The following is a 24,946-nucleotide window of genomic DNA, read 5'->3' as shown; positions in this document are numbered from 1 at the left end:
GGTGTGTCCAAACTTTTGGCCTGTACTGTACATCATTATATGCTAAGCTATTTGAAAAAAACATGTTCAAAAACATTCTTATCATAGCTTTTCTGTTGTAGGCAACACAGTTAATAGTTGTTAGTGGTATATACCTTATATACCTCATTAAAAATGATTTAATTTAATTTTCAGAACAAGCTGTGGGCCAAAAATGGCACCTCTGATCTCCACTATTAACTAGAGTTTCTTTCTTGAGCTTTTTAGCAGGCGCATCTGTCCTGATGAGTAAAATAAATAAATATGTGTGATTACAGGCAGACTGAGCAGACAAAGTCAGAGAGAGGACAACACTGTCAGACCTTACGTCTGCACAAGGACCATTAAAAAGAGTCTTACTGCGTAACGAGGCTGTAAATGATGTACTTGGCCACGTAGGAGTGCTGGTATATCTGAAGAGATGAACAACAACATCCCAGTCACGGCAAGGATAGGAATAAAGGTACGACTTGATGATATTCTCACCAGTTTCATGTCGAAGGCAAAGAGCACATGTTGCAGGTCAGGTGACACTTGGTACCTGCTGGCCTTGGATCGTTCCTAAATGGCAACCAAAACACTTTGTAGACAAGAAACCAGACGGACAAGATGTTTATAATGTGGACTTACAAACATCTGGTTTGGCACCACAACAGTGGTCTCGCCTGTGTCCACATTAATCCTGACAACATCGCCCTCCCTCGTACGATACAGCAGCTCTTCACCTGCATGGAGGAAGAAAAAAACAACTTTGTATTTTCTAAAACCACTCCAGGTCTACTAAATTCTCAGAGATCAAAAACATTTGACTTTAATGCAGCATTAATCACAAAAGTTGTGAATAGAGTATTATATTTGAGGTGAGGCGGTTATTACAGAGGAGGCCTTGATTGGCACAGATGTATTTTAGGTACATTTTGAGGTATGGCACTTAATTGCTGCACTGCTTCTATTAGACCACAGGTGTCAAACTCAAGGCCCGGGGGCCAGATCTGGCCAGTGACATCATTTTATCTGGCCCGCAAACACCTGGAAATATATGTGTCAAAAAAGTACTTCATATTTTCTCTCTAAATATAAAGGATTTTTTTCACTTTGACAGAAAAAATATATGTACTGCTTGAAATTGCATACATTTTACATTTTAATAGTATCCATTAATGCAACAAATATCATACTTTCCAAACATGTTTTTGTCTAAATAAAATTAATTACCTTTACAACAAACTACCCATCAAATTAATAAAAATGACAATACATTTTACAATGTTCTTTACAGCATATGACTGTATATTAAAAAAAACTATAACTGTTTTTTGCGTTAAAATTCTGTTGACTGAGCTGCCAGTTTTTGACTGTAAAATCGACACTTGTTGTTTTAACGGTGTATTACTGTAAATGGAAAGACGGTACATTTGTTTCTGTTCTTCCATTAACAATATAACGTAAAAAACAATGTAAATTTAACACAAAAATTCTGGAAATTAAGCGTTTTCTGTAACCCCCCTCCCCAAAAACAGTGATACTGTTTTTCCATTTACCGTAAAATGTAGTAAAAAAAAAACCCCAAAAAAACACTATTTTACAGTAACATTCTGTAAATGTAAAGTTTTTACTGTAAAATCGACAGTCTACTTAAAACAATATAAATGATTAATAATGAAATCCACAGGCAAATTCATACATTATTCACTGTTACAAGCGGCCCTCTGATGGCAGCCATAACTGCCATGTGGCCCTCAATGAAAATCAGTTTGACATCCCTATATTAGACTGAACGCCGTTATTTGAGAAAATTTGATGCATACAAATTATTACAGTAAAAAAAACTGCCATTTTTCTCCCCATTCTGTAAATTTTTGCCTATTTTGAAGTGCGATACCGAGTAACAAATTATTTAAACACTACATGGGACACATTTTATTCTTTCATTTATCCTTGTAGCTATACATGTAACAATGGTCTTTATTTATTGTAGCTATACATATAACAATGGTCTTTATTTATTGTAGCTATACATATAACAGTGGTCTTTATTTATTGTAACTATACATGGAACAATGATATTTATTTATTGTAGCTATACATAGAACAATTGTCTTTATTTATTGTAGCTACACATGGAACAATTACCTTTATTAAGTATTATTTCATTGACTTTAGAAACAGTGGAATTATATTGAGGTGATTTATTATAAATACAATCACAGTCAAACTTTTTTTAAATTCTAAATTAATTTAAAAAAAAATCCCTAATTATTTTTAATTCAATGTTAATTGCATTTTTATACCAGTTGTTCCTTGCAAAACTATATATGTTTTTCTCAGTTGACATAACGTAAAAAAATATTATTTAAATGTATATTTTCCAAAATATTCTGCAATATTTTTTCGACTAAACAACAATTTAGGAAAATATTTGAGCTTGTATTAATATAACCTAAGCCTAAATTTATTCAAAAAATTGAGAAAAATCATTGATTACAATTTATAATCACGGTCACACTCACACACATTAATTAACTACCTGATTGTAAATTATATTTACTTTTATACTTTTAATATATGGAAATACATATAATTTTTTTTTAATGTTGCTTTACTGCAAACAAATGTAGGTTTATCCATCCATCCATTTTCTACCGCTTGTCCCGTTCGGGTCGCGAGGGTGCTGGAGCCTAGCTCAGCTGCATTCGGGTGGAAGGCAGGTAAAAAGTAAAAATAGTTATTAAATTAAATAACTTATAATTCAGGTTGAATAATTTTAAATGCCATTGAATAAGTATAATCTATTTAAAATGTAATAGTGCAGTCAAATGATTAAATTGTTTAGATTAATCACAGATTTGTATGCGCGTACAACACTTAAGACCTTTATCATATCCGTTTATGGAATCAAATTATGGAATGAATTGAGCAAAGAAATCAAAGTAAGCACCAATATGATTCAGTTTAAGAGACTGTTCAAACTACAAGTGTTCACAACGTATGAAGAAGAACAATTATGATGAACATCTTGAAACTTTTTTTGGGGGGGGGGATAATGAATATTTATGTATTTAATATTTGTTTACTTACTTATGGTATATTACTTATTCATTATTGATTTATTGACTGTTCTGATACAACCACAGAACAAGGAAATGGGATAAAATTGCTATGATATGAAAAAGGGTAGGATTAAATAAGCTCTGCTTCTTCCTACTCCGTTTCGGACGTGCTGTAAAGAAACAACTGGAAATATGTGATGCATGTTCAAGATAAACTGAAACTGAAATTAACACTTTTGTATGTGGATCAATCAAGATTAATCACAGGTTATTATTCGCTTGCATAATTCAAATTAATTTTAAACAGACATCAATATTTGAACACAAATGCAATTTTATTATCACAATGTCATAAAGGCATTTAAAAAAAATGTTTTACTTGAATGCTCGTCATTTATTAACTTGGTAACAGTTTTAGCTAAAGTAGTTTACCATCCACTTTTAAGGGAAAGATGTGCGCTCAAAATAAACGGTGTGATTAATCTGCGTATGTACATCATTGATGCAATAATTTTTTGTGATAAATTTTATCAGTTAACTAGTTACCGTATTTTTCGGACTATAATGCACACTAAAAATCCTTTCATTTTCTCAAAACTCGACAGTGCATCTTATTACACGTTGCGCCTAATGTACGGAATCATTTTGGTTGTGCTTACCGACCTCAAAGCTATTTTATTTGGTACATGGTGAAATGATAAGTGTGATCAGTTGATGGCAGTCACACATAAGAGATAAGTGTAGACAGCAATATGATGGCAGTCACACATAAGAGACACGTGTAGACTGCAATATGACTCAAGTACACAACACCAAAATGTTATATATTCCATTGAAAATATAGAAAATTACACACGGCACTGAAAAATCTATCAAAATGTTTTAAGTACGACATTGGTAAGCTATGAAGCCGCATCGTCTGATGGATTGTATTGTTCTTCAACATACGAGTATTATTACAGTGTGTGTATAAGGTAAGACATTATCTGGCGTTTTGTTTCGCAATATTATGCAAAAGCAACTTTTCTTACCTTCAGATCTGTATTTGGGATCTACATAAGTCCTGAAAATTAGCCCACATTCCCCTTTGTAGTCTGTGCCGACACCGTAGTCGATAAGCTTCTTCTTTTTCTCTATCTTCTTGTTATGGGACATTCATCCTCCGCTGTTGCCATTTCAAATATAAAGTAGTGTAAAGTCCTTACTTATACTGTATCTGTCAGTAAAGTCGCCATAAATAGGCTCAAAAACTCCTTTGTCCCCCATCAGACTGTACAACTCCTCTCCTCACGCTACACCGCTACAACAAAGATGACGGGGAGAAGACGCTGTCGAAGGTGAGCCACGTAAATAAGACCGCCCACAAAACGTCGTATCCTGAAGCAACTGTCAGAAAGCGGCTCGAAGATGATCTGTAAAACATAATCTATGCAACATTTTGACCAAAGAACCACCATCACATCTTATGTAGACCACAAGGAAGTGTTTTACATTTCGAAAAAAAAAATCATAATATGACCTCTTTAATGCGCCTTATAATCTGGTGCGCCTTTTGTATGAAAATAGACCTAAATAGACCCGCTCATCGGCAGTGTGCCTTATAATCCGGTGCGTCCTATGGTCCGGAAAATACGGTATTCTAATCGACCCATAAATGTAATTTTAAACGATTTATAAGAAAATGTAAATATAAATAAATGTCATGAGGATTTGATGCCGCTCCCCAACATAAGGATAAGGACCATGCCTTTTCTCAGTAAATATGGCTCATATTATCCTAATGCACAACTTGGTGCTTTCTTTTCTTTCTTTCTTTAGTTTATTTCGAACATGAACACACTTACATCATAATACATCACACAATTTCATATCATTTCATTTTACATCATGCCCGAAAAGGAGTACGAAGAAGCAAAGCTTATTTAATCCTACCCCTTTTTCCCACTTCAGAGCGTTTACAAATATATAGAATCATTTACTGACCTTTTTATATAATAAAATAACATCTATGAATTAGTATACACAACAGTTTTGTAATAGTTAATTAATTAATTCAGTCATTATTAACATACTGAGATGAAGAATATCTTATTTCCAATAAGGTTGGAAATATTTCTCATAATTCTTCTTCTTTGTACTTTGTAAGCACTATTATTTTGAACAACCTCTTGAACTGGATCATATGAGTACCGTATTTTTCGGACAATAAGTCGCAGTTTTTTTCATAGTATGGCCGGGCTCCAGTGCAACTTATATATGTTTTTTTCCTTCTTTATTATGCATTTTCGGCAGGTGCGACTTATACTCCGAAAAATACGGTACAATTTTTAACTTCTTTACTTAATCCATTCCATAATTTAATTCCACATACTGATATGCTAAAAGTTCTAAGTGTTGCACGTGCATATACATGTTTTAAATTATTTTTTCCTCTAAGGCTATATTTCTCCTCTTTAGTTGAGAAGAATTGTTGTACATTCTTTGGTAGCAGGTTATGGTTTGCTTTGTACATCATTTTAGCTGTTTGCAATTTTACCAAATCACCGAACTTTAATATTTTTGACTCAATAAATAAAGGGTTTGTATGTTCTCTATATCCAACATTATGTATTATTCTAACTGATCTTTTTTGTAACACGGTTAGCGAATGTAGCGCACATTTGTAGTTATTTCCCCATATTTCTGCACAATAACTCAGATATGGTAACACTAGCGAGCAGTAGAGAATATGAAGTGATATTTGGCCCAGGACGTATTTTGCTTTATTCATTATTGAAATGTTTTTTGCCACCTTATGTTGTATAATTTGTATATGAGATTTCAAGTTCATTTGATCATCTATTAATACTCCCAAAAATGTTAAAGTAATAAATCATTGACACATCAAATCATGTGTGCAGGAAGCGAGACCGAGTAGCACTGATTGTTCCACCTGCAAACTCCTGATTTCATCCGTACTTCAAGTAGATTTGCATAAGTAAGATCAAGCCACAGATGTTGTCTAGTGACATAGATGGACGGTCATCATATTGTTCAATACTTTTTAAAAACGGCGGCGAGCGCCGTCTTTGTTGTGAAGGTTAAACGCTTTGTTCTTTGCTCGGGAGCACGCCAGTCAGAGATGAGTCCAAAGACTAGTGAGGCAAGCGGCGGCTCACCGGGGGATCAGTGACGTACCCACAAAATATTGATGAGGACTACTGAGGTAAGCGGCTGTCCCCGTGGGCTGCGTTTAAGAAGGTCATTAGGCCCAAATGGGACTTGATTGCATTCACCTAAAGAGACCGGACGCTGATTTCGTCAGGTGCTAAGAACATTTTCATCACTGTGGTGAAGGAACAGCGAGCTTGATAAGTCACTAATGTGTGGAAGAATTCAACTTGACAGGACATGTGTGAGGCCGCTGGTGTCACAGGAGCAAGGGGTGGAGTTAATGACGCCATCGTCTAATTTGCATAATTTTCCTAAACCAGGATTCGGCAACCCAAAATGTTGAAAGAGCCATATTGGACCAAAAATACAAAAACACATCTGTCTGGAGCTGCAAAAAATTAAAAGCCATATTACATACAGATAGTGTGTCATGAGATATAAATTGAATTAAGATGACTTAAAGGAAACTAAATGAGCTCAAATATACCTACAAATGAGGCATAATGATGCATTATGTACATATAGCTAGCCTAAATAGCATGTTAGCATCGATTAGCTTGCAGTCATGCAGTGACCAAATATGCCTGATTAGCACTCCACACAAGTCAATAACATCAACAAAACTCACCTTTGTGGGTTCATGCACAATGTTAAAAGCTTGGTGGACAAAATGAGACAGAAAAAGAAGTGGCATAAAACACGTCCTAGAAAGTTGGAGAAGGTTATACATGTAAACAAACTATGGTGAGTTCAAGGACCGCCAAAATTAGTAGGACAAAACGGCGCTCGCCAAATACTCGAATCAGTGAAGCATGTTTAATATAAACAGTGTGATTTATAACAATTAGGGAGGTTTGTGTCATGTTTGTCCTCCTACAGAAACCATATTAAAACAAAAAATATATATTTTTCCCCTCATCTTTTTCCATTTTTCATACATTTTCGAAAAAGCTCCAGAGAGCCACTAGGGCGGCGCTAAAGAGCCGCATGCGGCTCTAGAGCCGTGGGTTGCCGACCCCTGTCCTAAACGTATGTGTGTCATTACAACAGAAGTTGTACAAAACCCCAAACCAGTGAAGTTGGCACGTTGTGTAAATCATAGATAAAAACAGATTACAATGATTTGCAAATCCTGTGACCTTCGATCCCTCAGGCAGTACCGCATCAAAAACCGACATCAGTGTGTAAAGGACATCACCACATGGGCTCAGGAACACTTCAGAAAACCACTGTCAGTAACTACATTTAGTTGCTACATCTGTAAGTGCAAGTTAAAACTTTACTATGCAAAGCGAAAGCCATTTATCAACAACACCCAGAAACGCCGCCGGCTTCGCTGGGCCCGAGCTCACCTAAGATGGACTGATGCAAAGTGGAAAAGTGTTCTGTGATCAAATTGGTTTTGGAAACTGTGGACGTCGTGACCTCCAGACCAAAGAGGAATAGAACCATCCAGACTGTTATCGGCGCAAAGTTGAAAAGCCAGCATCTGTGATGGTATGGGGGTGTATTAGTGCCCAAGGCATGGGTAACTTACACATCTGTGAAGGCACCATTAATACTGAAAGGTACATACAGGTTTTGGAGCAACAAGATTGCCATCCAAGCAATCTTTTTCATGGACGCCCCTGCTTATATCAGCAAGACAATACCAAACCACATTCTGCACGTGTTTCGTAGTAAAAGAGTGCGGGTACTAGACTGGCCTGCCTGTCGTCCAGACCTGTCTCCCATTGAAAATGTGTGGCGCAATATGAAGCCTAAAATACCACAACGGAGATCCCGGACTGTTGAACAACTTAAGCTGTACATCAAGCAAGAATGAGAAAGAATTCCACCTAAAAAAACTTCAAAAATGGTTCTCCTCAGTTCCCAAACGTTTACTGAGTGTTGTTAAAAGGAAAGGCCATGTAACACAGTGGTAAAAATGCCCCTGTGCCAACTTTTTTGCAATGTGTTGCTGCCATTAAATTCTTAGTTAATGATTATTTGCAAAAAAAAAAAAAAGTTTCTCAGTTCAAACATTAAATATCTTGTCTTTGCAGTCCATCCATCCATCCATTTTCTACCACTTATTCCCTTCGGGGTCGCGGGGGGCGCTGGAGCCTATCTCAGCTACAATCGGGCGGAAGGCGGAGTACACCCTGCACACGTCTCCACCTCATCGCAGGGCCAACACAGATAGATAGACAACATTCACACTCACATTCACACACTAGGGCCAATTTAGTGTTGCCAATCAACCTATCCCCAGGTGCATGTCTTTGGAGGTGGGAGGAAGCCAGAGTACCCGGAGGGAACCCACGCAGTCACGGGGAGAACATGCAAACTCCACACAGAAAGATCCCGAGGCCGGGATTGAACTCGCGACTACTCAGGACCTTCGTATTGTGAGGCAGACGCACTAACCCCTCTTCCACCGTGCAGTCTATTCAATTTAATATAAGTTGAAAAGGATTTGCAAATCATTGTATTCTGTTTTTATTTACTATTTACACAACGTGCCAACTTCACTGGTTTTGGGTTTTGTAAAAGAAACAAAGTGGGAGAAATATATATATTTAAAAGAAACACATGTTTAGAAATAAGTATGAACTTTCTTCTGTCGCTTCTTTCACTCACTTTTTTAATGTTGTAACTGTTGATCTCGAGCATCTAAAAAATATGTTTTCAAGCACCAGAGGTTTTTATTGGCCATAGAGAGAGAATATGTGCTTCATCCCTAATGAACTTTAACGACAGGCTACATTTTAGTGTTGGCCTGTGAGGTTTATGAAGGAAACTTTTTTACACCTGGAGTGTAGTGTTTTAAAGCATCTTTTTTATCATTGAAAATTATTCAAAAATACAAACAATCGTACATATAATGCGGTGTGTTTGTAAATATTGTTTTAAATAATACATTCTAAGTGAAATATTAACAGGGTCCTATTCCGCAAAACCAACTTTTCTTACTAATTAGTACCTGTTCATGTATACTTGGAATTTGCAATCTTGAAAATTTGAAATCAAACTGTGGAGGCATGGTAGAGATCTTTATAAGTCAATCTTGCCTTCTTTCATACTTCCTCCAAACGAGCCGTTTTTGTGACGTTTTTCCAACATGTGATGTCAACGGATATTTCCATATAGGGTATAGATTTACCCAAGGAGGTTAGCGCGAGTCTGCCATTGTAGTCTGACGTTGTAGTCAGTGAGCTCCTTTTTCCTCTTTCTTTCGTTGTGGGGCAGACTGGCTCGTACATGCACATGCATCCTCAGCTGTTGCCATTTCTAATACAAAGTAGCGGATAGTTCAGACTTATATCTGTCTGCACTTATGGAAACATTAAAAACTACAATATGGCTGACGGGGTAGAGCCACGTAAATAAGACCAACCACAAAACGACGCATCCTGGTCTGTAAAACATAATCTATGCATCATTTTTTTTACCAAAGAACCACCATTACATGTTATGTAGATGTAGATCAAAGGAAGTGTTTCAAATGTAGAAAAAACACACACAATATGACCCCTTTGAATTAAAATAATTTACCTAATTTACCATATAAATATTAAAATAATTGACCTAAATTACCATATATATGTATATATACATACATATATATATATATACAGTATATATACATATATACAGTGTATATATTTACATATATACACATATATTTACATATATACATACATATATACACATATACATACACATATACATATATATATATATATATATATATATATACATACATATATATACATATATATATATATATATATATATATACATATTTATATATATATATATATATATATATATATATATATATATATATATATATAAATATATATATATGCATATATATCTATGTACAGTATATATGTGTATATATGAAGATGTATATATACGTATATACACATATATATACATACTGTATATACATATATACAGTATATATATATATATATATATATGTCAGAAAAATGGTATTTAAATTATCAAAAAAATGTCCGTTCTGAGTTCTCAATGAACAGACAAGAAGCGGTCTTTGTTGCACAAAGCCAAACGCTTGGAAGATTCCGCTGTGGACGATGGAATGAGACGGGAGGGGTCATCCATTGTCCTCGAAAACCTGTTCAAGCTGAATCCAGGACGGGATCTTCTTCTTTTGTCTTCAATGTGACCGAAAACAATGACTGTTTACATACTCCCCATTCCTGCTGAGACAGGTGTTGTTGCGTAAACATTGAACATCTAAATAAAAGAGGAGACGAAAACCTTCTTCGTCAGAGCGTGCTAAGACACTGTAAGAGGTTACAGGTCGACGCCGTCTCTCCTCAATTGAGTCCAAATTGAATTCTGTCTCTGTTTGATTCCTTGCCTTTTGTCTTGTTTAATAGATGTCCTTAGTGTTTGAACGTGACCAGGGCCGGCCCGTGGCATAGGCCGTATAGGCAAATGCTAAGGGCGCCGTCCATCAGGGGGCGCCACGCCAGTGCCACAAATGTTGGAGGAAAAAAAAAAGAAAAAAAAAGTTGGTATTATTATTTCTAAATACAAAAAATAATCCCACGTTAATTAAAATGCAAAGTAAAGCCTATTTAATAGAAATATTATTTGTTACAACATTACGCCCCCCCCCCCTCTCCCCCGCACGGTGCGCCCCCTCCCTTCCCGTATCATGACTCTTTTTGGACGTCACCACAAGATGTCAAAACGGCCAAAACTGTCAGGTGCCCAGGGAAGAAAAAAGAGAAAAGAAGAGGAGTAGAAACGAGAAAAGACAGAGGTAGCAGGTAGGTAACGTTAGCCTACATGAAATTATTTGTCTGTTACAGAATGTGATAGTAACCTGGCTTTTTAGCATTAAGCTAATGTTACATGATTCGGCAATTGCTAATCAATAAATAGCTAGTTCTGTTTTAACGTCGGGTTAATATTGTGGAGGGGGCTAAATTGTTATGGAAAATAATAATGTAACGTTAGGTATTTACAGTACTCACCTTACATTCCTCAGGGACATTTGTATTAGATCTTTTAAGCAGGTGTTTTTTGTTTACATTGTTATTGCCTTCTGGTTAGCTAATGTTTGCCCTGCAGGTAATAGTCACTTTTCCACCCCTTTATATATTAGGTATAGTTCCATCCATCCATTTTCTACCGCTTATTCCCTTTGGGGTCGCGGGGGGCGCTGGAGCCTATCTCAGCTACAATCGGGCGGAAGGCGGGTACACCCTGGACAAGTCGCCACCTCATCGCAGGGCCAACACAGATAGACAGACAACATTCACACTCACATCCACACACTAGGGCCAATTTAGTGTTGCCAATCATCTTATCCCCAGGTGCATGTCTTTGGAGGTGGGAGGAAGCCGGAGTACCCGGAGGGAACCCACGCAGTCACGGGGAGAACATGCAAACTCCACACAGAAAGATCCCGAGCCCGGGATTGAACCCAAGACTACTCAGGACCTTCGTATTGTGAGGCAGATGCACTAACCCCTCTGCCACCGTGAAGCCCACGGTGGCAGAGGTATAGGTATAGTTGTAAGTAAAAAAAAAAAGGTCAAAGACAAAGCTATTCGGTTTCTTGTGAGTATATACACTTCACTGCCGATGTGGGGGGGCGCCACCTAAAATCTTGCCTAGGGCGCCAGATTGGTTAGGGCCGGGCCTGAACGTGACAATATACATACATACATATATATATTTACACATACATATATATATTTACACACACACACACACACACACACACACACACACACACACACACACACACACACACACACACACACACACACACACACACACACACACACACACACATATATACAGTATATATATAAAAAAATAAAACCCACCTAGAGCTGCAAACTCAGTGCGATTCCTAAAATGACGATAACGCCACTTAAAGTTTCTTTAAACTTATGCTATAGAATTTACGAAATCAAAGACTTAACAAACGACGACTCACATTTTATTTCTGGGTATAACGAAGCAAATCACCAAATTATTTTGAACATTAGAAAAAAATACACTGGTCTTTCCCTTACTGGTCCTTCCCTTAATAATGAATTAAGAAAAACATCAACTCGCTCCAATATTCTGAAGGCATACAACTGTGGCATATTTAATTTGACTAAAAAGGGAAAACAACAACTTCCTCATCAGTGAAAGCAAATTAATCTGCCCATGAACCATTAAATGTTCTATTTTCATCAAAAATGTTGCTCTTTTTTGATCCGTCAATTGCTAGCTTACCAGGGGTTGACCTGTAAAAACAATACAATTGATTGAAAGCAAGAGATGACGCATAGGGGCTGTGACGTACATTTCGATCGACAATATACTAAAATTAGAGATGTCCCATAAAGGCTTTTTTGCCGATATTCCGATATTGTCCAACTCTTAATTACCGATTCCGATATCAACCGTTACCAATACATACAGTCGTGGAATTAACACATTATTATGCCTAATTTTGTTGTGATGCCCCGCTGGATGCATTAAACTGCATCAACTCAAGTTATGGAAAAAAATGCCAACATGGCACTGCCATATTTATTATTGAAGTCACAAAGTGCATTATTTTTTTTAACATGCCTCAAAACAGCAGCTTGGAATTTGGGACATGCTCTCCCTGAGAGAGCATGAGGAGGTTGAGGTGGGGGTAGCGGGGGGTGTATATTGTAGCGTCGCGGAAGAGTTAGGGCTGCAAGGGGTTCTGGGTATTTGTTCTGTTGTGTTTCTGTTGTGTTACGGTGCGGATGTTCTCCCGAAATGTGTTTGTCATTCTTGTTTGGTGTGGGTTCACAGTGTGGCGCATATTTGTAACAGTGTTAAAGTTATTTATACGGCCACCCTCAGTGTGACCTGTATGGCTGTTGACCAAGTATGATTTGCATTCACTTATGTGTGTGAAAAGCCGTAGATATTATGTGATTGGGCCGGCACGCAAAGGCAGTGCCTTTAAGGATTATTGGCGCTCTGTACTTCTCCCTACGTCCATGTACCACTCCGTACAGCGGCGTTTTAAAAAGTCATAAATTTTACTTTTTGATACCGATAATTTCCGATATTACATTTTGAAGCATTTATTGGCCGATAATATCGGCAGTCCGATATTATCGGACATCTCTAACTAAAATGTTTTATTTTCATATGACAAGATCCTGGAACTCTCCAAATCAACAACTGTTAAAATAAAATAAAATAACTAAATAAAATCAAATAAATTAGGTAGCCATTATTTGTTGATATTGTGTTTCAAAGCCAAAGGGAGCCGCTGGTTGCAGACCCCTGATTTATGGTAACGCAATTTTTTTTTAAATATTAATCACATGCGTTAACGCTTTAACATTGACAGCCCTAATATCTATTTTTTATTGTTATTATTTTGTTTAATGCACTTCATTAATCAGTCAATTGTACCTTAAGGTATTTAGCATAGAGCCGAAGACGTTAAAGCAGCAATTAGAAATGACACAACATACACACACACACACACACACACACGTGCACACAAGTGTTCTGTTCAAAATGAAACTTCTCAGCTGTTGTGTACAAAGTTGTAGTTGCTAAGAGTTGATGTCAAGTCACACAATCTAAACCCTGTAACTCTGTAAAACCAGATATATCCCAAATGTGGTGCAGGGGCCATTTGGTCAGTGGGGGGTTGGCAGGGATTTTTTATTTTTTAGGTATTAACACGCTAAATTTACTTCAGTCACTTTTTGGATAAATTGTACGTGTCAGAGTAGTTTTAATGAGATATACTTTTTACTTTTACATGAGTAATTTTGTAAGCAGGAAACAGTAATTTATATTGAGTTTTTCCCCAATCACTACATTATCATTATATGTCTTAATGATCTATTGATTGCTGCTTGCAAAGACGCGTTCTTTTGTCTTTGACTAGAAGTTCGACTTCTACCTTGTTTACTTCCATGACGACCTCTTTAAAGTTTTGCAAACAATCAGAAATATCAAGCAGCTAAAATGCACCAAACATGAATACATGTGGAGAGTGTTTAGCATTTTTCCCAACATGCTTTGTAATGGATTTAAATGGGAGTAATTTTGAATTGTTGATGGTGCACGGACGGTTTTTTATAATGTGTACAAAATTCAGTGAGCAGAATATGTTATGTGTGTTATGTCTGTTGACAGTTTGTGTTGGTTGGATTTTTTCTTTTTTTCTTTTTTTTTTTTGCACCATGGCTACGGAAGGTTGTTTGCATTGGGTCGTATTAGGGTTGTACGGTATACCAGTACTAGTATAGTATCGTGGTACTAATGAATCAAAAATGGTACTATACTCTGTTTGAAAAGTACTGGTTCCCGGACATGACGACGCGTCATCACGTCGTGACATTGCTGGTTTTACGAACAGAGGAGCATGTTCGGCAGTGCACAATCACAGTATCACTTACAAGCAGACACAGTTTGTAGACAGAAAAGGGAGAATGGACGCATTTTGGCCTACAAACTGACGGTAAATGGGTTATACTTGTATAGCGCTTTTCTACCTTCAATGTACTCAAAGCGCTTTGACACTATTTCCACATTCACCCATTCACACACACATTCACACACTGATGGCAACAGCTGCCATGCAAGGCCCTAACTACGACCCATCAGGAGCAAGGGTGAAGTTTCTTGCTCAAGGACATAACGGACGTGACTAGGGTGGTAGAAGCTGGGGATCGAACCAGGAACCCCCAAGTTGCTGGCACGGCCACTCTACCAACCGCGCCACGCCGTCCCCTAAAGGTGAAGTTTTAAGACTGAAACGCCCCCAGGAAGAGGTGCTTTAAGACATGGCGAGCAAGCTAGCAGCGAACGTCCATCCGCAGTCTGCAGTGTTTTAGCTACTTCTAAATCACTAATTATCGCCTCCATGGCGACAAATAAAATGAGTTTCTTACAAGTATCATCCCTGCAGGACGAGGAATAGCTAAACATGCTTCACTACACACCGTAGGAGGATACAATAGCTCACCGGCGTTACCGCTAACAAAAGCTAGCGCGCCTGAATGTAAACAAATGCCATGGGTGGATCTACACCTGACATCCACTGTAATGATACCAAGTACAATAGCGTATCTAGTCGATATTACTATGATTACATCGATATTTTACATCGTCACAAAATCTTTTTCCTTTTTTTTAACATTCATATAATGTTTATAAACTCAGGAAATATGTCCCTGGACACATGAGAACTTCAATTATGACCTCTAACTACTTGGTATCAAATCGATACCTACATTTTTGGTATCATCCAAATCTAATGTAAAGTATCAAACAACAGAAGAATAAGTGATTATAACATCACTTTTAACAGAATTGTAGATAGAACATGTTGAAACGGAAAATAAGCAGATATTAACAGTAAATGAACAAGTGGATTAATAATACATTTTTACAGCTTGTCCCTCATAATTTTGACAAAATGATAGAAATGATAAATGACAATATGTTACTGCATATGTCAGCAGACTAATTAGGAACCTTTGTTTGTTTACTTACTACTAAAAGACAAGTTGTCTATGTTCACTATTTTATTTAAGGACAAAATTGCAACAAGAAACATATGTTTAATATACCCTAAGATTTTTTGTTAAAATAAAGCCAGTAATGACATTTTTTTGTGGTTCCCTTTATTTGGAAAAGTATCGAAATACATTTTGGTACCGGTACCGTTCTATTTTTATACAAAAGGCGCACCGGTTTATAAGGCGCATTAAAGGGATCATATTATTATTATTTTTTCTAAATGTAAAACACTTCCTTGTGGTCTACATAACATGTGATGGTGATTCTTTGGTCAAAATGTTGCATAGATTATGTTTCACAGATCATCTTCAAGCCGCTTTCTGACAGTCGCTTCAGGATGCGCCGTTTTGTGGGCGGTCTTATTTACGTGGCTCACCTTCGACACCGTCTTCTCCTCGTCATCTTTGTTGTAGCGGTGTAGCATGCAAGGACGGGAGTAGAAGTAGTGTCAAAAGATGGAGCTAACTGTTTTAATGACATTCAGACTTTACTTCAATCAATAACGGAGCAGCATCTCCTCATCCGTGGCTCACTAGTGCAACAACAACGCCGGAAATGTGTCCCGTGAAAAAACGTCTGACCGGAACTCTCTCATAACTAAAGTTCCTTGGGTAAATAATGTAAACTCACTACACCGGTATGTTTTAGAGCTTTCATGGTGACTTTACTGACAGATATAAGTAAGAACTTTACACCACTTTATATTTGAAATGGCAACAGCGGAGGATGAATGTCCCATAACAAGAAGATAGAGAAAAAGAAGAAGCTTATTGACCACGGCAGAGGCGCGCAATTTTTCAGGACTTATGCAGATCCTAAATACAGATCAGCAGTTACCAGAAGGTAAGAAAAGTTGCTTTTGCATAACATTGCGAAACAAAATGCCAGATAATATGTCTTACCTTATACACACACCATAATAATACTCGTATGTTGAAGCACAGTACAATCCATCAAGCGGTGTGGCTTCATAGCTTACCAAAGTCGTACTAAAACATGTTGATAGATTTTTGAGTGCCGTGTGTAATGTTCTATATTTTCAATGGAACATATTAAATGTTGGTGTTGTTTACTTGAGTCATATTTGTCACGACTTGGACTATGGAGTTTTTGTTTTCCCAGGATGCAAGTGAATTTGGATCGGACATGGCTTGAAGGTGGGTACATGATTTATTTATTACTATCAAAAAAGGAACAAACGAAAAGCGCGCACAATGGCGGAGGTAAAAAAAACTTGGCGAATGAAAACTAAACTTGCACAAATGCAGAAACTGAACACGAAATAACAAAACACTTACTGTGGCATGGGACCGTGAACGAGAGGATAGCAGGGTTAGAAAAGATATGACACCAGGACGAACAACAGAAAATGAAAAGCTTAAATAACACAGACATGATTAACAACAGGTGCGTGACTCAAAACAGGTGCGTGACATGACAGGTGAAAACTAATGGGTTGCTATGGTGACAAACAAGAGTGCATAATGAGTCCAAACGTGGAACAAGTGAAACTAATGGGTAACCATGGAAACAAGACAAGGGAGTGAAAAGCCAGAAACTAAAGAGTCAATAACTAAACAAAACATGTTCGAAAAGGAGTAGGAAGAAGCAAAGCTTATTTAATCCTACCCCTTTTCTTTTACATAACAGTTGCTAAAACTTTTGTTCACTTCCTGTTCTCAATTTATTCACAATATACTCCATAAGTAATCACAATAAAATAAGTAAATAAATAATAATTGGTGAAGTAAGTTACATTTCATATGTTGAGATAAGTAAGATTATTTTGTGAGTGAAAGAATGAAAGAATGGATGAGTTAAATAAATTCAGAATGTTTATCATGGTTCTTCTTCTTTGTACTTTGTAAACACTTTAAGTTTGAAGAGTTTCTTGAAGTGGATCATATTAGTACATTGTTTGATTGCTTTGCTTAATCCATTCCATAATTTAATTCCACATACTGATATACTGAAGGTCTTAAGTGTTGTACGTGCATACAAATGTTTTAAATTACATTTCTCTCTAAGATTATATTTCTCCTCTTTTTTTGAGAAGAATTGTTGTATATTCTTGGGTAGCAGGTTATAGTTTGCTTTGTGTATAATTTTAGCTGTTTGCAAATTCACTATGTCGTAGAATTTCAGTATCTTTGATTCAATAAATAAAGGATTTGTGTGTTCTCTATATCCAACATTATGTATTATTCTAACTGATCTTTTTTGTAACACCGTTAATGAATGAAGTGTACTTTTGTAATTATTTCCCCATATTTCTGCACAATAACTCAGATATGGTAACACTAGTGAGCAGTAGAGAATATGAAGTGATTTTTTGTCTAGAACATGTTTTGCTTTATTCATTATTGACGTGTTTCTTGCTACTTTATGTTGTATATTTTTTACGTGAGATTTCCAGTTCAATTTATCATCAATCATTATACCTAGAAATTTGGTTTCATTTACTCTTTCAATTTCTATTCCGTCTATTTGTATTTGTGTTTGACTTTCTCTTCTACTATTACCAAATAGCATTATTTTAGTTTTACTGAGATTCAACGATAGTCTGTTTTTGTCAAACCATCTTTTTAATTTGTTAATTTCTTCTGTCCCTCTCTGAGCTGCCACCTTAACGTGGTAGAGGAGTTTGCGTGTCCCAATGATCCTAGGAGCTACGTTGTCCGGGGGCTTCCATGCCCCCTGGTAGGGTCTCCCAAGACAAACAGGTCCTAGGTGAGGGATCAGACAAAGAGCAGCTCGAAGACTTCTATGGAAATGCAAGAACCGAGACTCAGATTTCCCTCGTCCGGACGCGGGTCACCGGGGCCCCCCTCCGGAGCCAGGCCCGGAGTTGGGGCACGATGGCGAGCGCCTGGTGGCCGGGCCTGTCCCCATGGGGCCCGGCCGGGCACAGCCCGAAGAGGCAACGTGGGTCCCCCCTCCAATGGGCTCACACCCATAGCAGGGGCCATAGAGGTCGGGTGCAATGTGAGCTGGGCGGTAGCCGAAGGCAGGGCACTTGGCGGTCCGATCCTCGGCTACAGAAGCTAGCTCTTGGGACGTGGAACGTCACCTCGCTGGGGGGGAAGGAGCCTGAGCTAGTGCGCGAGGTAGAGAAGTTCCGGTTGGATATAGTCGGACTCACCTCGACGCACAGCAAGGGCTCTGGAACCAGTTCTCTCGAGAGGGGCTGGACTCTCTTCCACTCTGGCGTTGCCAGCAGTGAGAGGCGACGGGCTGGGGTGGCAATTCTTGTTGCCCCCCGGCTCAGAGCCTGCATGTTGGAGTTCAACCCGGTGGACGAGAGGGTAGCTTCCCTCCGCCTTCGGGTGGGGGGACGGGTCCTGACTATTGTTTGCGCTTACGCGCCAAACAGCAGCTCAGAGTACCCACCCTTTTTGGATTCACTCGAGGGAGTACTTGAGAGTGCTCCCCCGGGTGATTCCCTCGTTCTACTGGGGGACTTCAACGCTCATATTGGCAACGACAGTGAAACCTGGAGAGGCGTGATTGGGAAGAATGGCCGCCCGGATCTGAACCCAAGTGGTGTTTTGTTATTGGACTTTTGTGCCCGTCACGGATTGTCCATAACGAACACCATGTTCAAGCATAAGGGTGTCCATATGTGCACTTGGCACCAGGACACCCTAGGCCGCAGTTCTATGATCGACTTTGTAGTTGTGTCATCGGATTTGCGGCGCCATGTTTTGGACACTCGGGTGAAGAGAGGGGCGGAGCTTTCTACCGATCACCACCTGGTGGTGAGTTGGCTGCGATGGTGGGGGAGGATGCCGGACAGACCTGGCAGGCCCAAACGCATTGTGAGGGTTTGCTGGGAACGTCTGGCAGAGTCTCCTGTCAGAGAGAGTTTCAATTCCCACCTCCGGAAGAACTTTGAACATGTCACGAGGGAGGTGCTGGACATTGAGTCCGAGTGGACCATGTTCCGCACCTCTATTGTCGAGGCGGCTGATTGGAGCTGTGGCCGCAAGGTAGTTGGTGCCTGTCGTGGCGGTAATCCTAGAACCCGTTGGTGGACACCGGCGGTGAGGGATGCCGTCAAGCTGAAGAAGGAGTCCTATCGGGTTCTTTTGGCTCATGGGACTCCTGAGGCAGCGGACAGGTACCGACAGGCCAAGCGGTGTGCGGCTTCAGCGGTCGCGGAGGCAAAAACTCGGACATGGGAGGAGTTCGGGGAAGCCATGGAAAACGACTTCCGGACGGCTTCGAAGCGATTCTGGACCACCATCCACCGCCTCAGGAAGGGGAAGCAGTGCACTACCAACACCGTGTATGGTGCGGATGGTGTTCTGCTGACCTCGACTGCGGAAGTTGTGGATCAGTGGAGGGAATACTTCGAAGACCTCCTCAATCCCACCAACACGTCTTCCTATGAGGAAGCAGTGCCTGAGGAATCTGTGGTGGGCTCTCCTATTTCTGGGGCTGAGGTTGCTGAGGTAGTTAAAAAGCTCCTCGGTGGCAAGGCCCCGGGGGTGGATGAGATCCGCCCGGAGTTCCTTAAGGCTCTGGATGCTGTAGGGCTGTCTTGGTTGACAAGACTCTGCAGCATCGCGTGGACATCGGGGGCAGTACCTCTGGATTGGCAGACCGGGGTGGTGGTTCCTCTCTTTAAAAAGGGGAACCGGAGGGTGTGTTCTAACTATCGTGGGATCACACTCCTCAGCCTTCCCGGTAAGGTCTATTCAGGTGTACTGGAGAGGAGGCTACGCCGGATAGTCGAACCTCGGATTCAGGAGGAACAGTGTGGTTTTCGTCCTGGTCGTGGAACTGTGGACCAGCTCTATACTCTCGGCAGGGTCCTTGAGGGTGCATGGGAGTTTGCCCAACCAGTCTACATGTGCTTTGTGGACTTGGAGAAGGCATTCGACCGTGTCCCTCGGGAAGTCCTGTGGGGAGTGCTCAGAGAGTATGGGGTTTCGGACTGTCTGATTGTGGCGGTCCGCTCCCTGTATGATCAGTGTCAGAGCTTGGTTCGCATTGCCGGCAGTAAGTCGGACACGTTTCCGGTGAGGGTTGGACTCCGCCAAGGCTGCCCTTTGTCACCGATTCTGTTCATAACTTTTATGGACAGAATTTCTAGGCGCAGTCAAGGCGTTGAGGGGATCTGGTTTGGTGGCTGCAGGATTAGGTCTCTGCTTTTTGCAGATGATTTGGTCCTGATGGCTTCATCTGGCCAGGATCTTCAGCTCTCACTGGATCGGTTCGCAGCTGAGTGTGAAGCGACTGGGATGAGAATCAGCACCTCCAAGTCCGAGTCCATGGTTCTCGCCCGGAAAAGGGTGGAGTGCCATCTCCGGGTTGGGGAGGAGATCTTGCCCCAAGTGGAGGAGTTCAAGTACCTTGGAGTCTTGTTCACCAGTGAGGGAAGAGTGGATCGTGAGATCGACAGGCGGATCGGTGCGGCGTCTTCAGTAATGCGGACGCTGTATCGATCCGTTGTGGTGAAGAAGGAGCTGAGCCGGAAGGCAAAGCTCTCAATTTATCGGTCGATCTACGTTCCCATCCTCACCTATGGTCATGAGCTTTGGGTTATGACCGAAAGGACAAGATCACGGGTACAAGCGGCCGAAATGAGTTTCCTCCGCCGGGTGGCGGGGCTCTCCCTTAGAGATAGGGTGAGAAGCTCTGTCATCCGGGGGGAGCTCAAAGTAAAGCCGCTGCTCCTCCGCATCGAGAGGAGCCAGATGAGGTGGTTCGGGCATCTGGTCAGGATGCCACCCGAGCGCCTCCCTAAGGAGGTGTTTAGGGCATGTCCGACCGGTAGGAGGCCACGAGGAAGACCCAGGACACGTTGGGAAGACTATGTCTCCCGGCTGGCCTGGGAACGCCTCGGGATCCCCCGGGAGGAGCTGGACGAAGTGGCTGGGGAGAGGGAAGTCTGGGCTTCCCTGCTTAGGCTGCTGCCCCCGCGACCCGACCTCGGATAAGCGGAAGAAGATGGATGGATGGATGGAATTTCTTCTGTTATTATTTGTAGTATCTTCTGTGTGTTCTCTCCTGAACAAAACGCTGTTGTATCATCCGCAAATAATACTAACTTTAAATCTTTTGTAACTTTACAAATGTTATTTATATATAGATTGAATAATTTAGGTCCTAGTATTGATCCCTGAGGTACACCACAGGATATATTTAGCGTTGTAGAGGTGTGTTCGCCTACCTTCACGTATTGTTTCCTGTTCATTAGATAACTTCTTATCCAGTTTAAGACTAACCCTCTGATGCCATATCGTTCTAGTTTTTTGATTAAAATATTGTGATTAATTGTGTCAAATGCTTTAGTTAGATCCATAAAAACTGCTGCCGCACATTTTTTATTATCTATAGCATTGGTAATTTCTTCTGTAATTTCAATTAAAGCCATCGAAGTTGAAACATTAGCTCTGTATCCATATTGATTTTCTTTGAGTATTCTATTTTTATTTATGAAACTCTCTAATCTGTTATTGAACAGTTTTTCAATGATTTTAGAAAATTGTGGAAGTAAGGAAACAGGTCTATAGTTTGTAAATTGATGTTTGTCGCCAGTCTTGTAAATTGGTGCAACTTTAGCTATTTTCATTTTGTTTGGAAATGTACCTGTTTGAAATGATAGGTTACTAATATACATTAATGGTCCTGAGATCTCATCAATAACCTTTTTTATCGTTTCCATATCAATTTCATTACAGTTATCAGTTGAAGTCTTGGATTTACATTTTTTCACGATTGTAACTATTTCCTCCTGTGTCACATTACTGAGGAACATGGAGTTGGGATTTCGCTCTATGGTATCATTATAGTCCTCAATTGAAACTGGGTCTGGAATCCTTTCTTCTAATTTTGGTCCAATATTTACAAAATAATTATTGAAGCTTTCAACTACTTCCTTTATGTTGTCATTTTTTTTATTTCCGTCTAAGAAGTATTGAGGGTAGTCCCTCTTAGTGCCATTTTTAATAATGCTATTGAGCATTATTAAAAGTGTGCCTTATAGACAGAAAAATACGGTACTTGTGTCCTGTTGTTGAATTCGGTTTACAAAACATGAGTTAATCTCGCACATTTCTTTCATGTGGACTAGAAGTCAAAACACAGAAAAATATATGAGTTATAAAAAAATCAATTAAAGCAGATTTTCATTGTAATGTCACCGGACATCTTTTCTTCTCTGTGACATGAAAAGCTGAACTCACCGCTGAGCCACGCGGCGTCGGGGTCGTGGATGCGAAGGCCTGGACCAAAGACGTCGTCCAGAGTGACTTTCTTCTTGAGGGCCAGACTGTCATCTTCACCTGTCAAGCACACATCAGCGGCAAGATGAAAAGACAAATCTAATTTGACACGCGGTGGCTCATCTATGAAGCGCGGACGGGGTGCCGCCTCGCGCGTCAATCCAGGGGAAAAAACTTCAAGGCGTTCTTGTGAAATTTGATTAGCATTTCAAGAGTTTTAACAAGTTGGAGAATAAAGTGAGGGGAACTTTTGATGCCGACTTTTTCATCAGCGTGTCACTCAGGGGGGCTTCATCCCGCCATGACACACTTCTTCTATGCCGATGAAATCTCCGACAAGTGCTCGTCACTATAGGGGAGCGATTTGGAACAAGGACTCCGAACAAAAAAGAGACCTATCTGCCATTGTTCCATTCATCTTGTTGCGTCAGCTTAGTTCCTCAGCGTGGCCGCCGCACAAAGACAAGGAACACGTTGATGTATACGCCTGAGAGGTAACACATCGGGAGCATCCTTGCTCAAAAAAAAAAAAAAAACCCAGCTCACGTTTAAAAAAGTCACTGAAAAGACTTTTGTATGTAAACATGCGGCAGGGTGACAAGCACCGGCTCAACAGTAAATAGGTTTCAAAAAACACAGTGAAGTGTTGCTTGTTTGTCATGGAGCTGCAAAAACAAAGCTGCAGAAATCGTGCCCTAATTTCATGGAGAACAATTCTAGTTTTACATGCAGAAAACCATGTGAAATAAACACACATAAAGGACGAGTTAGAGGGGTCAATGAACATTTCACATCACTTTTACTTTTGTACTGTGCTAGTAGTTCTTTATTGAATTTAGTAGTCTTTCTCACCTTCTTTATCAAAGTGCTGCGACAGTGGAACCACAAGTTACAAACCCCCATACTTGCCAACCTTGAGACCTCCGATTCGGGAGGTGGGGGGGTGGGGGGTGGGGGGCGTGGTCGGGGGTGGGGCGGGGGGTGTGGTTAAGATATATATATATATATAAGAAATACTTGACTTTCAGTGAATTCTAGCTATATATATATAAATATTTTATTACATATATATATATATATATATGTATACATATATATATATGTATACATATATATATATATATATATATATATGTCTTAATAAGGTTATCCCAAAAAATAGTGCTCGATACCGTAGTAGAGCGCAATATATGTATGTGTGGGGAAAAAAAATCACAAGACTATTTCATCTCTACAGGCCTGTTTCATGAGGGGGTGTACTAATAAACCCAACTAAATCTGAAATAGGAAAAATCAGCAAAATAATCCTGGACAGAGTCAACACAAAAATCAAGGACAAAACACCACTCAACCAATGGAGAAATACAGCAGCAGTAATCAAATGGTTCAACAACATCCAAGACAAACAACAGCACAACTTTATCTCCTTTGATATCGAGGAATTTTACCCTTCCATCACGCAAGACCTACTGACTCAAGCACTAGACTTCGCCTCAGACTACGACTCAATCACAGGCAACGAAAGAAACATCATCATCCACGCAAAAAACTCCATTCTCATCCACAACAATACACCATGGCAAAAAAAGAACAATGCAACATTTGACGTCACTATGGGAAGTTTTGACGGAGCAGAAACGTGTGAACTCGTTGGGAGTTTCCTCCTCTCCCAGCTCGCTAGCCTCAATCTGAACCTTGGCATTTACCGTGATGACGGACTGGCAGTGTGTCGCGCCTCGCCTAGGAGCAGCGAGAATACCAAGAAGCGCATATGCCAAATTTTCAAAGAGAACGGCCTACGGATCACGATTGAAGCCAACAAGCAAACCGTCAACTTCCTTGACGTCACTTTCAACCTGAGAAATAACAGCTACCAACCATTCACGAAACCCAACACAACACTCCAATACGTGCACCATGACAGCAACCATCCAC

The 24,946-nt window shown here is 39.8% G+C and overlaps 1 protein-coding gene across 4 annotated transcripts in view; it reads right to left on the bottom strand.

Annotated features, from left to right (window-relative positions):
- LOC133618780 (A-type potassium channel modulatory protein DPP6-like) overlaps positions 1 to 24,946 on the bottom strand; it is a 243,107-nt gene that overhangs the window by 33,065 nt on the left and 185,096 nt on the right. For all 4 annotated transcript variants that reach the window (XM_061979487.1, XM_061979484.1, XM_061979485.1 and 1 more), the window contains exons 3-6: positions 22,973 to 23,071; positions 649 to 743; positions 505 to 579; positions 379 to 431 (exon numbers count right to left, since the gene is read on the bottom strand). In XM_061979487.1, the coding sequence (XP_061835471.1) occupies positions 379 to 431; positions 505 to 579; positions 649 to 743; positions 22,973 to 23,071 (322 nt within the window). The remainder of the gene's footprint in view (positions 1 to 378; positions 432 to 504; positions 580 to 648; positions 744 to 22,972; positions 23,072 to 24,946) is intronic.

This window comes from Nerophis lumbriciformis, linkage group LG19 (genome assembly GCF_033978685.3).
Source record: "Nerophis lumbriciformis linkage group LG19, RoL_Nlum_v2.1, whole genome shotgun sequence".
Classification (NCBI taxonomy): Eukaryota; Metazoa; Chordata; class Actinopteri; order Syngnathiformes; family Syngnathidae; genus Nerophis; species Nerophis lumbriciformis.
Note: the sequence above shows the minus strand (reverse complement) of the source record. Positions and strands in the feature narration are given on the sequence as shown.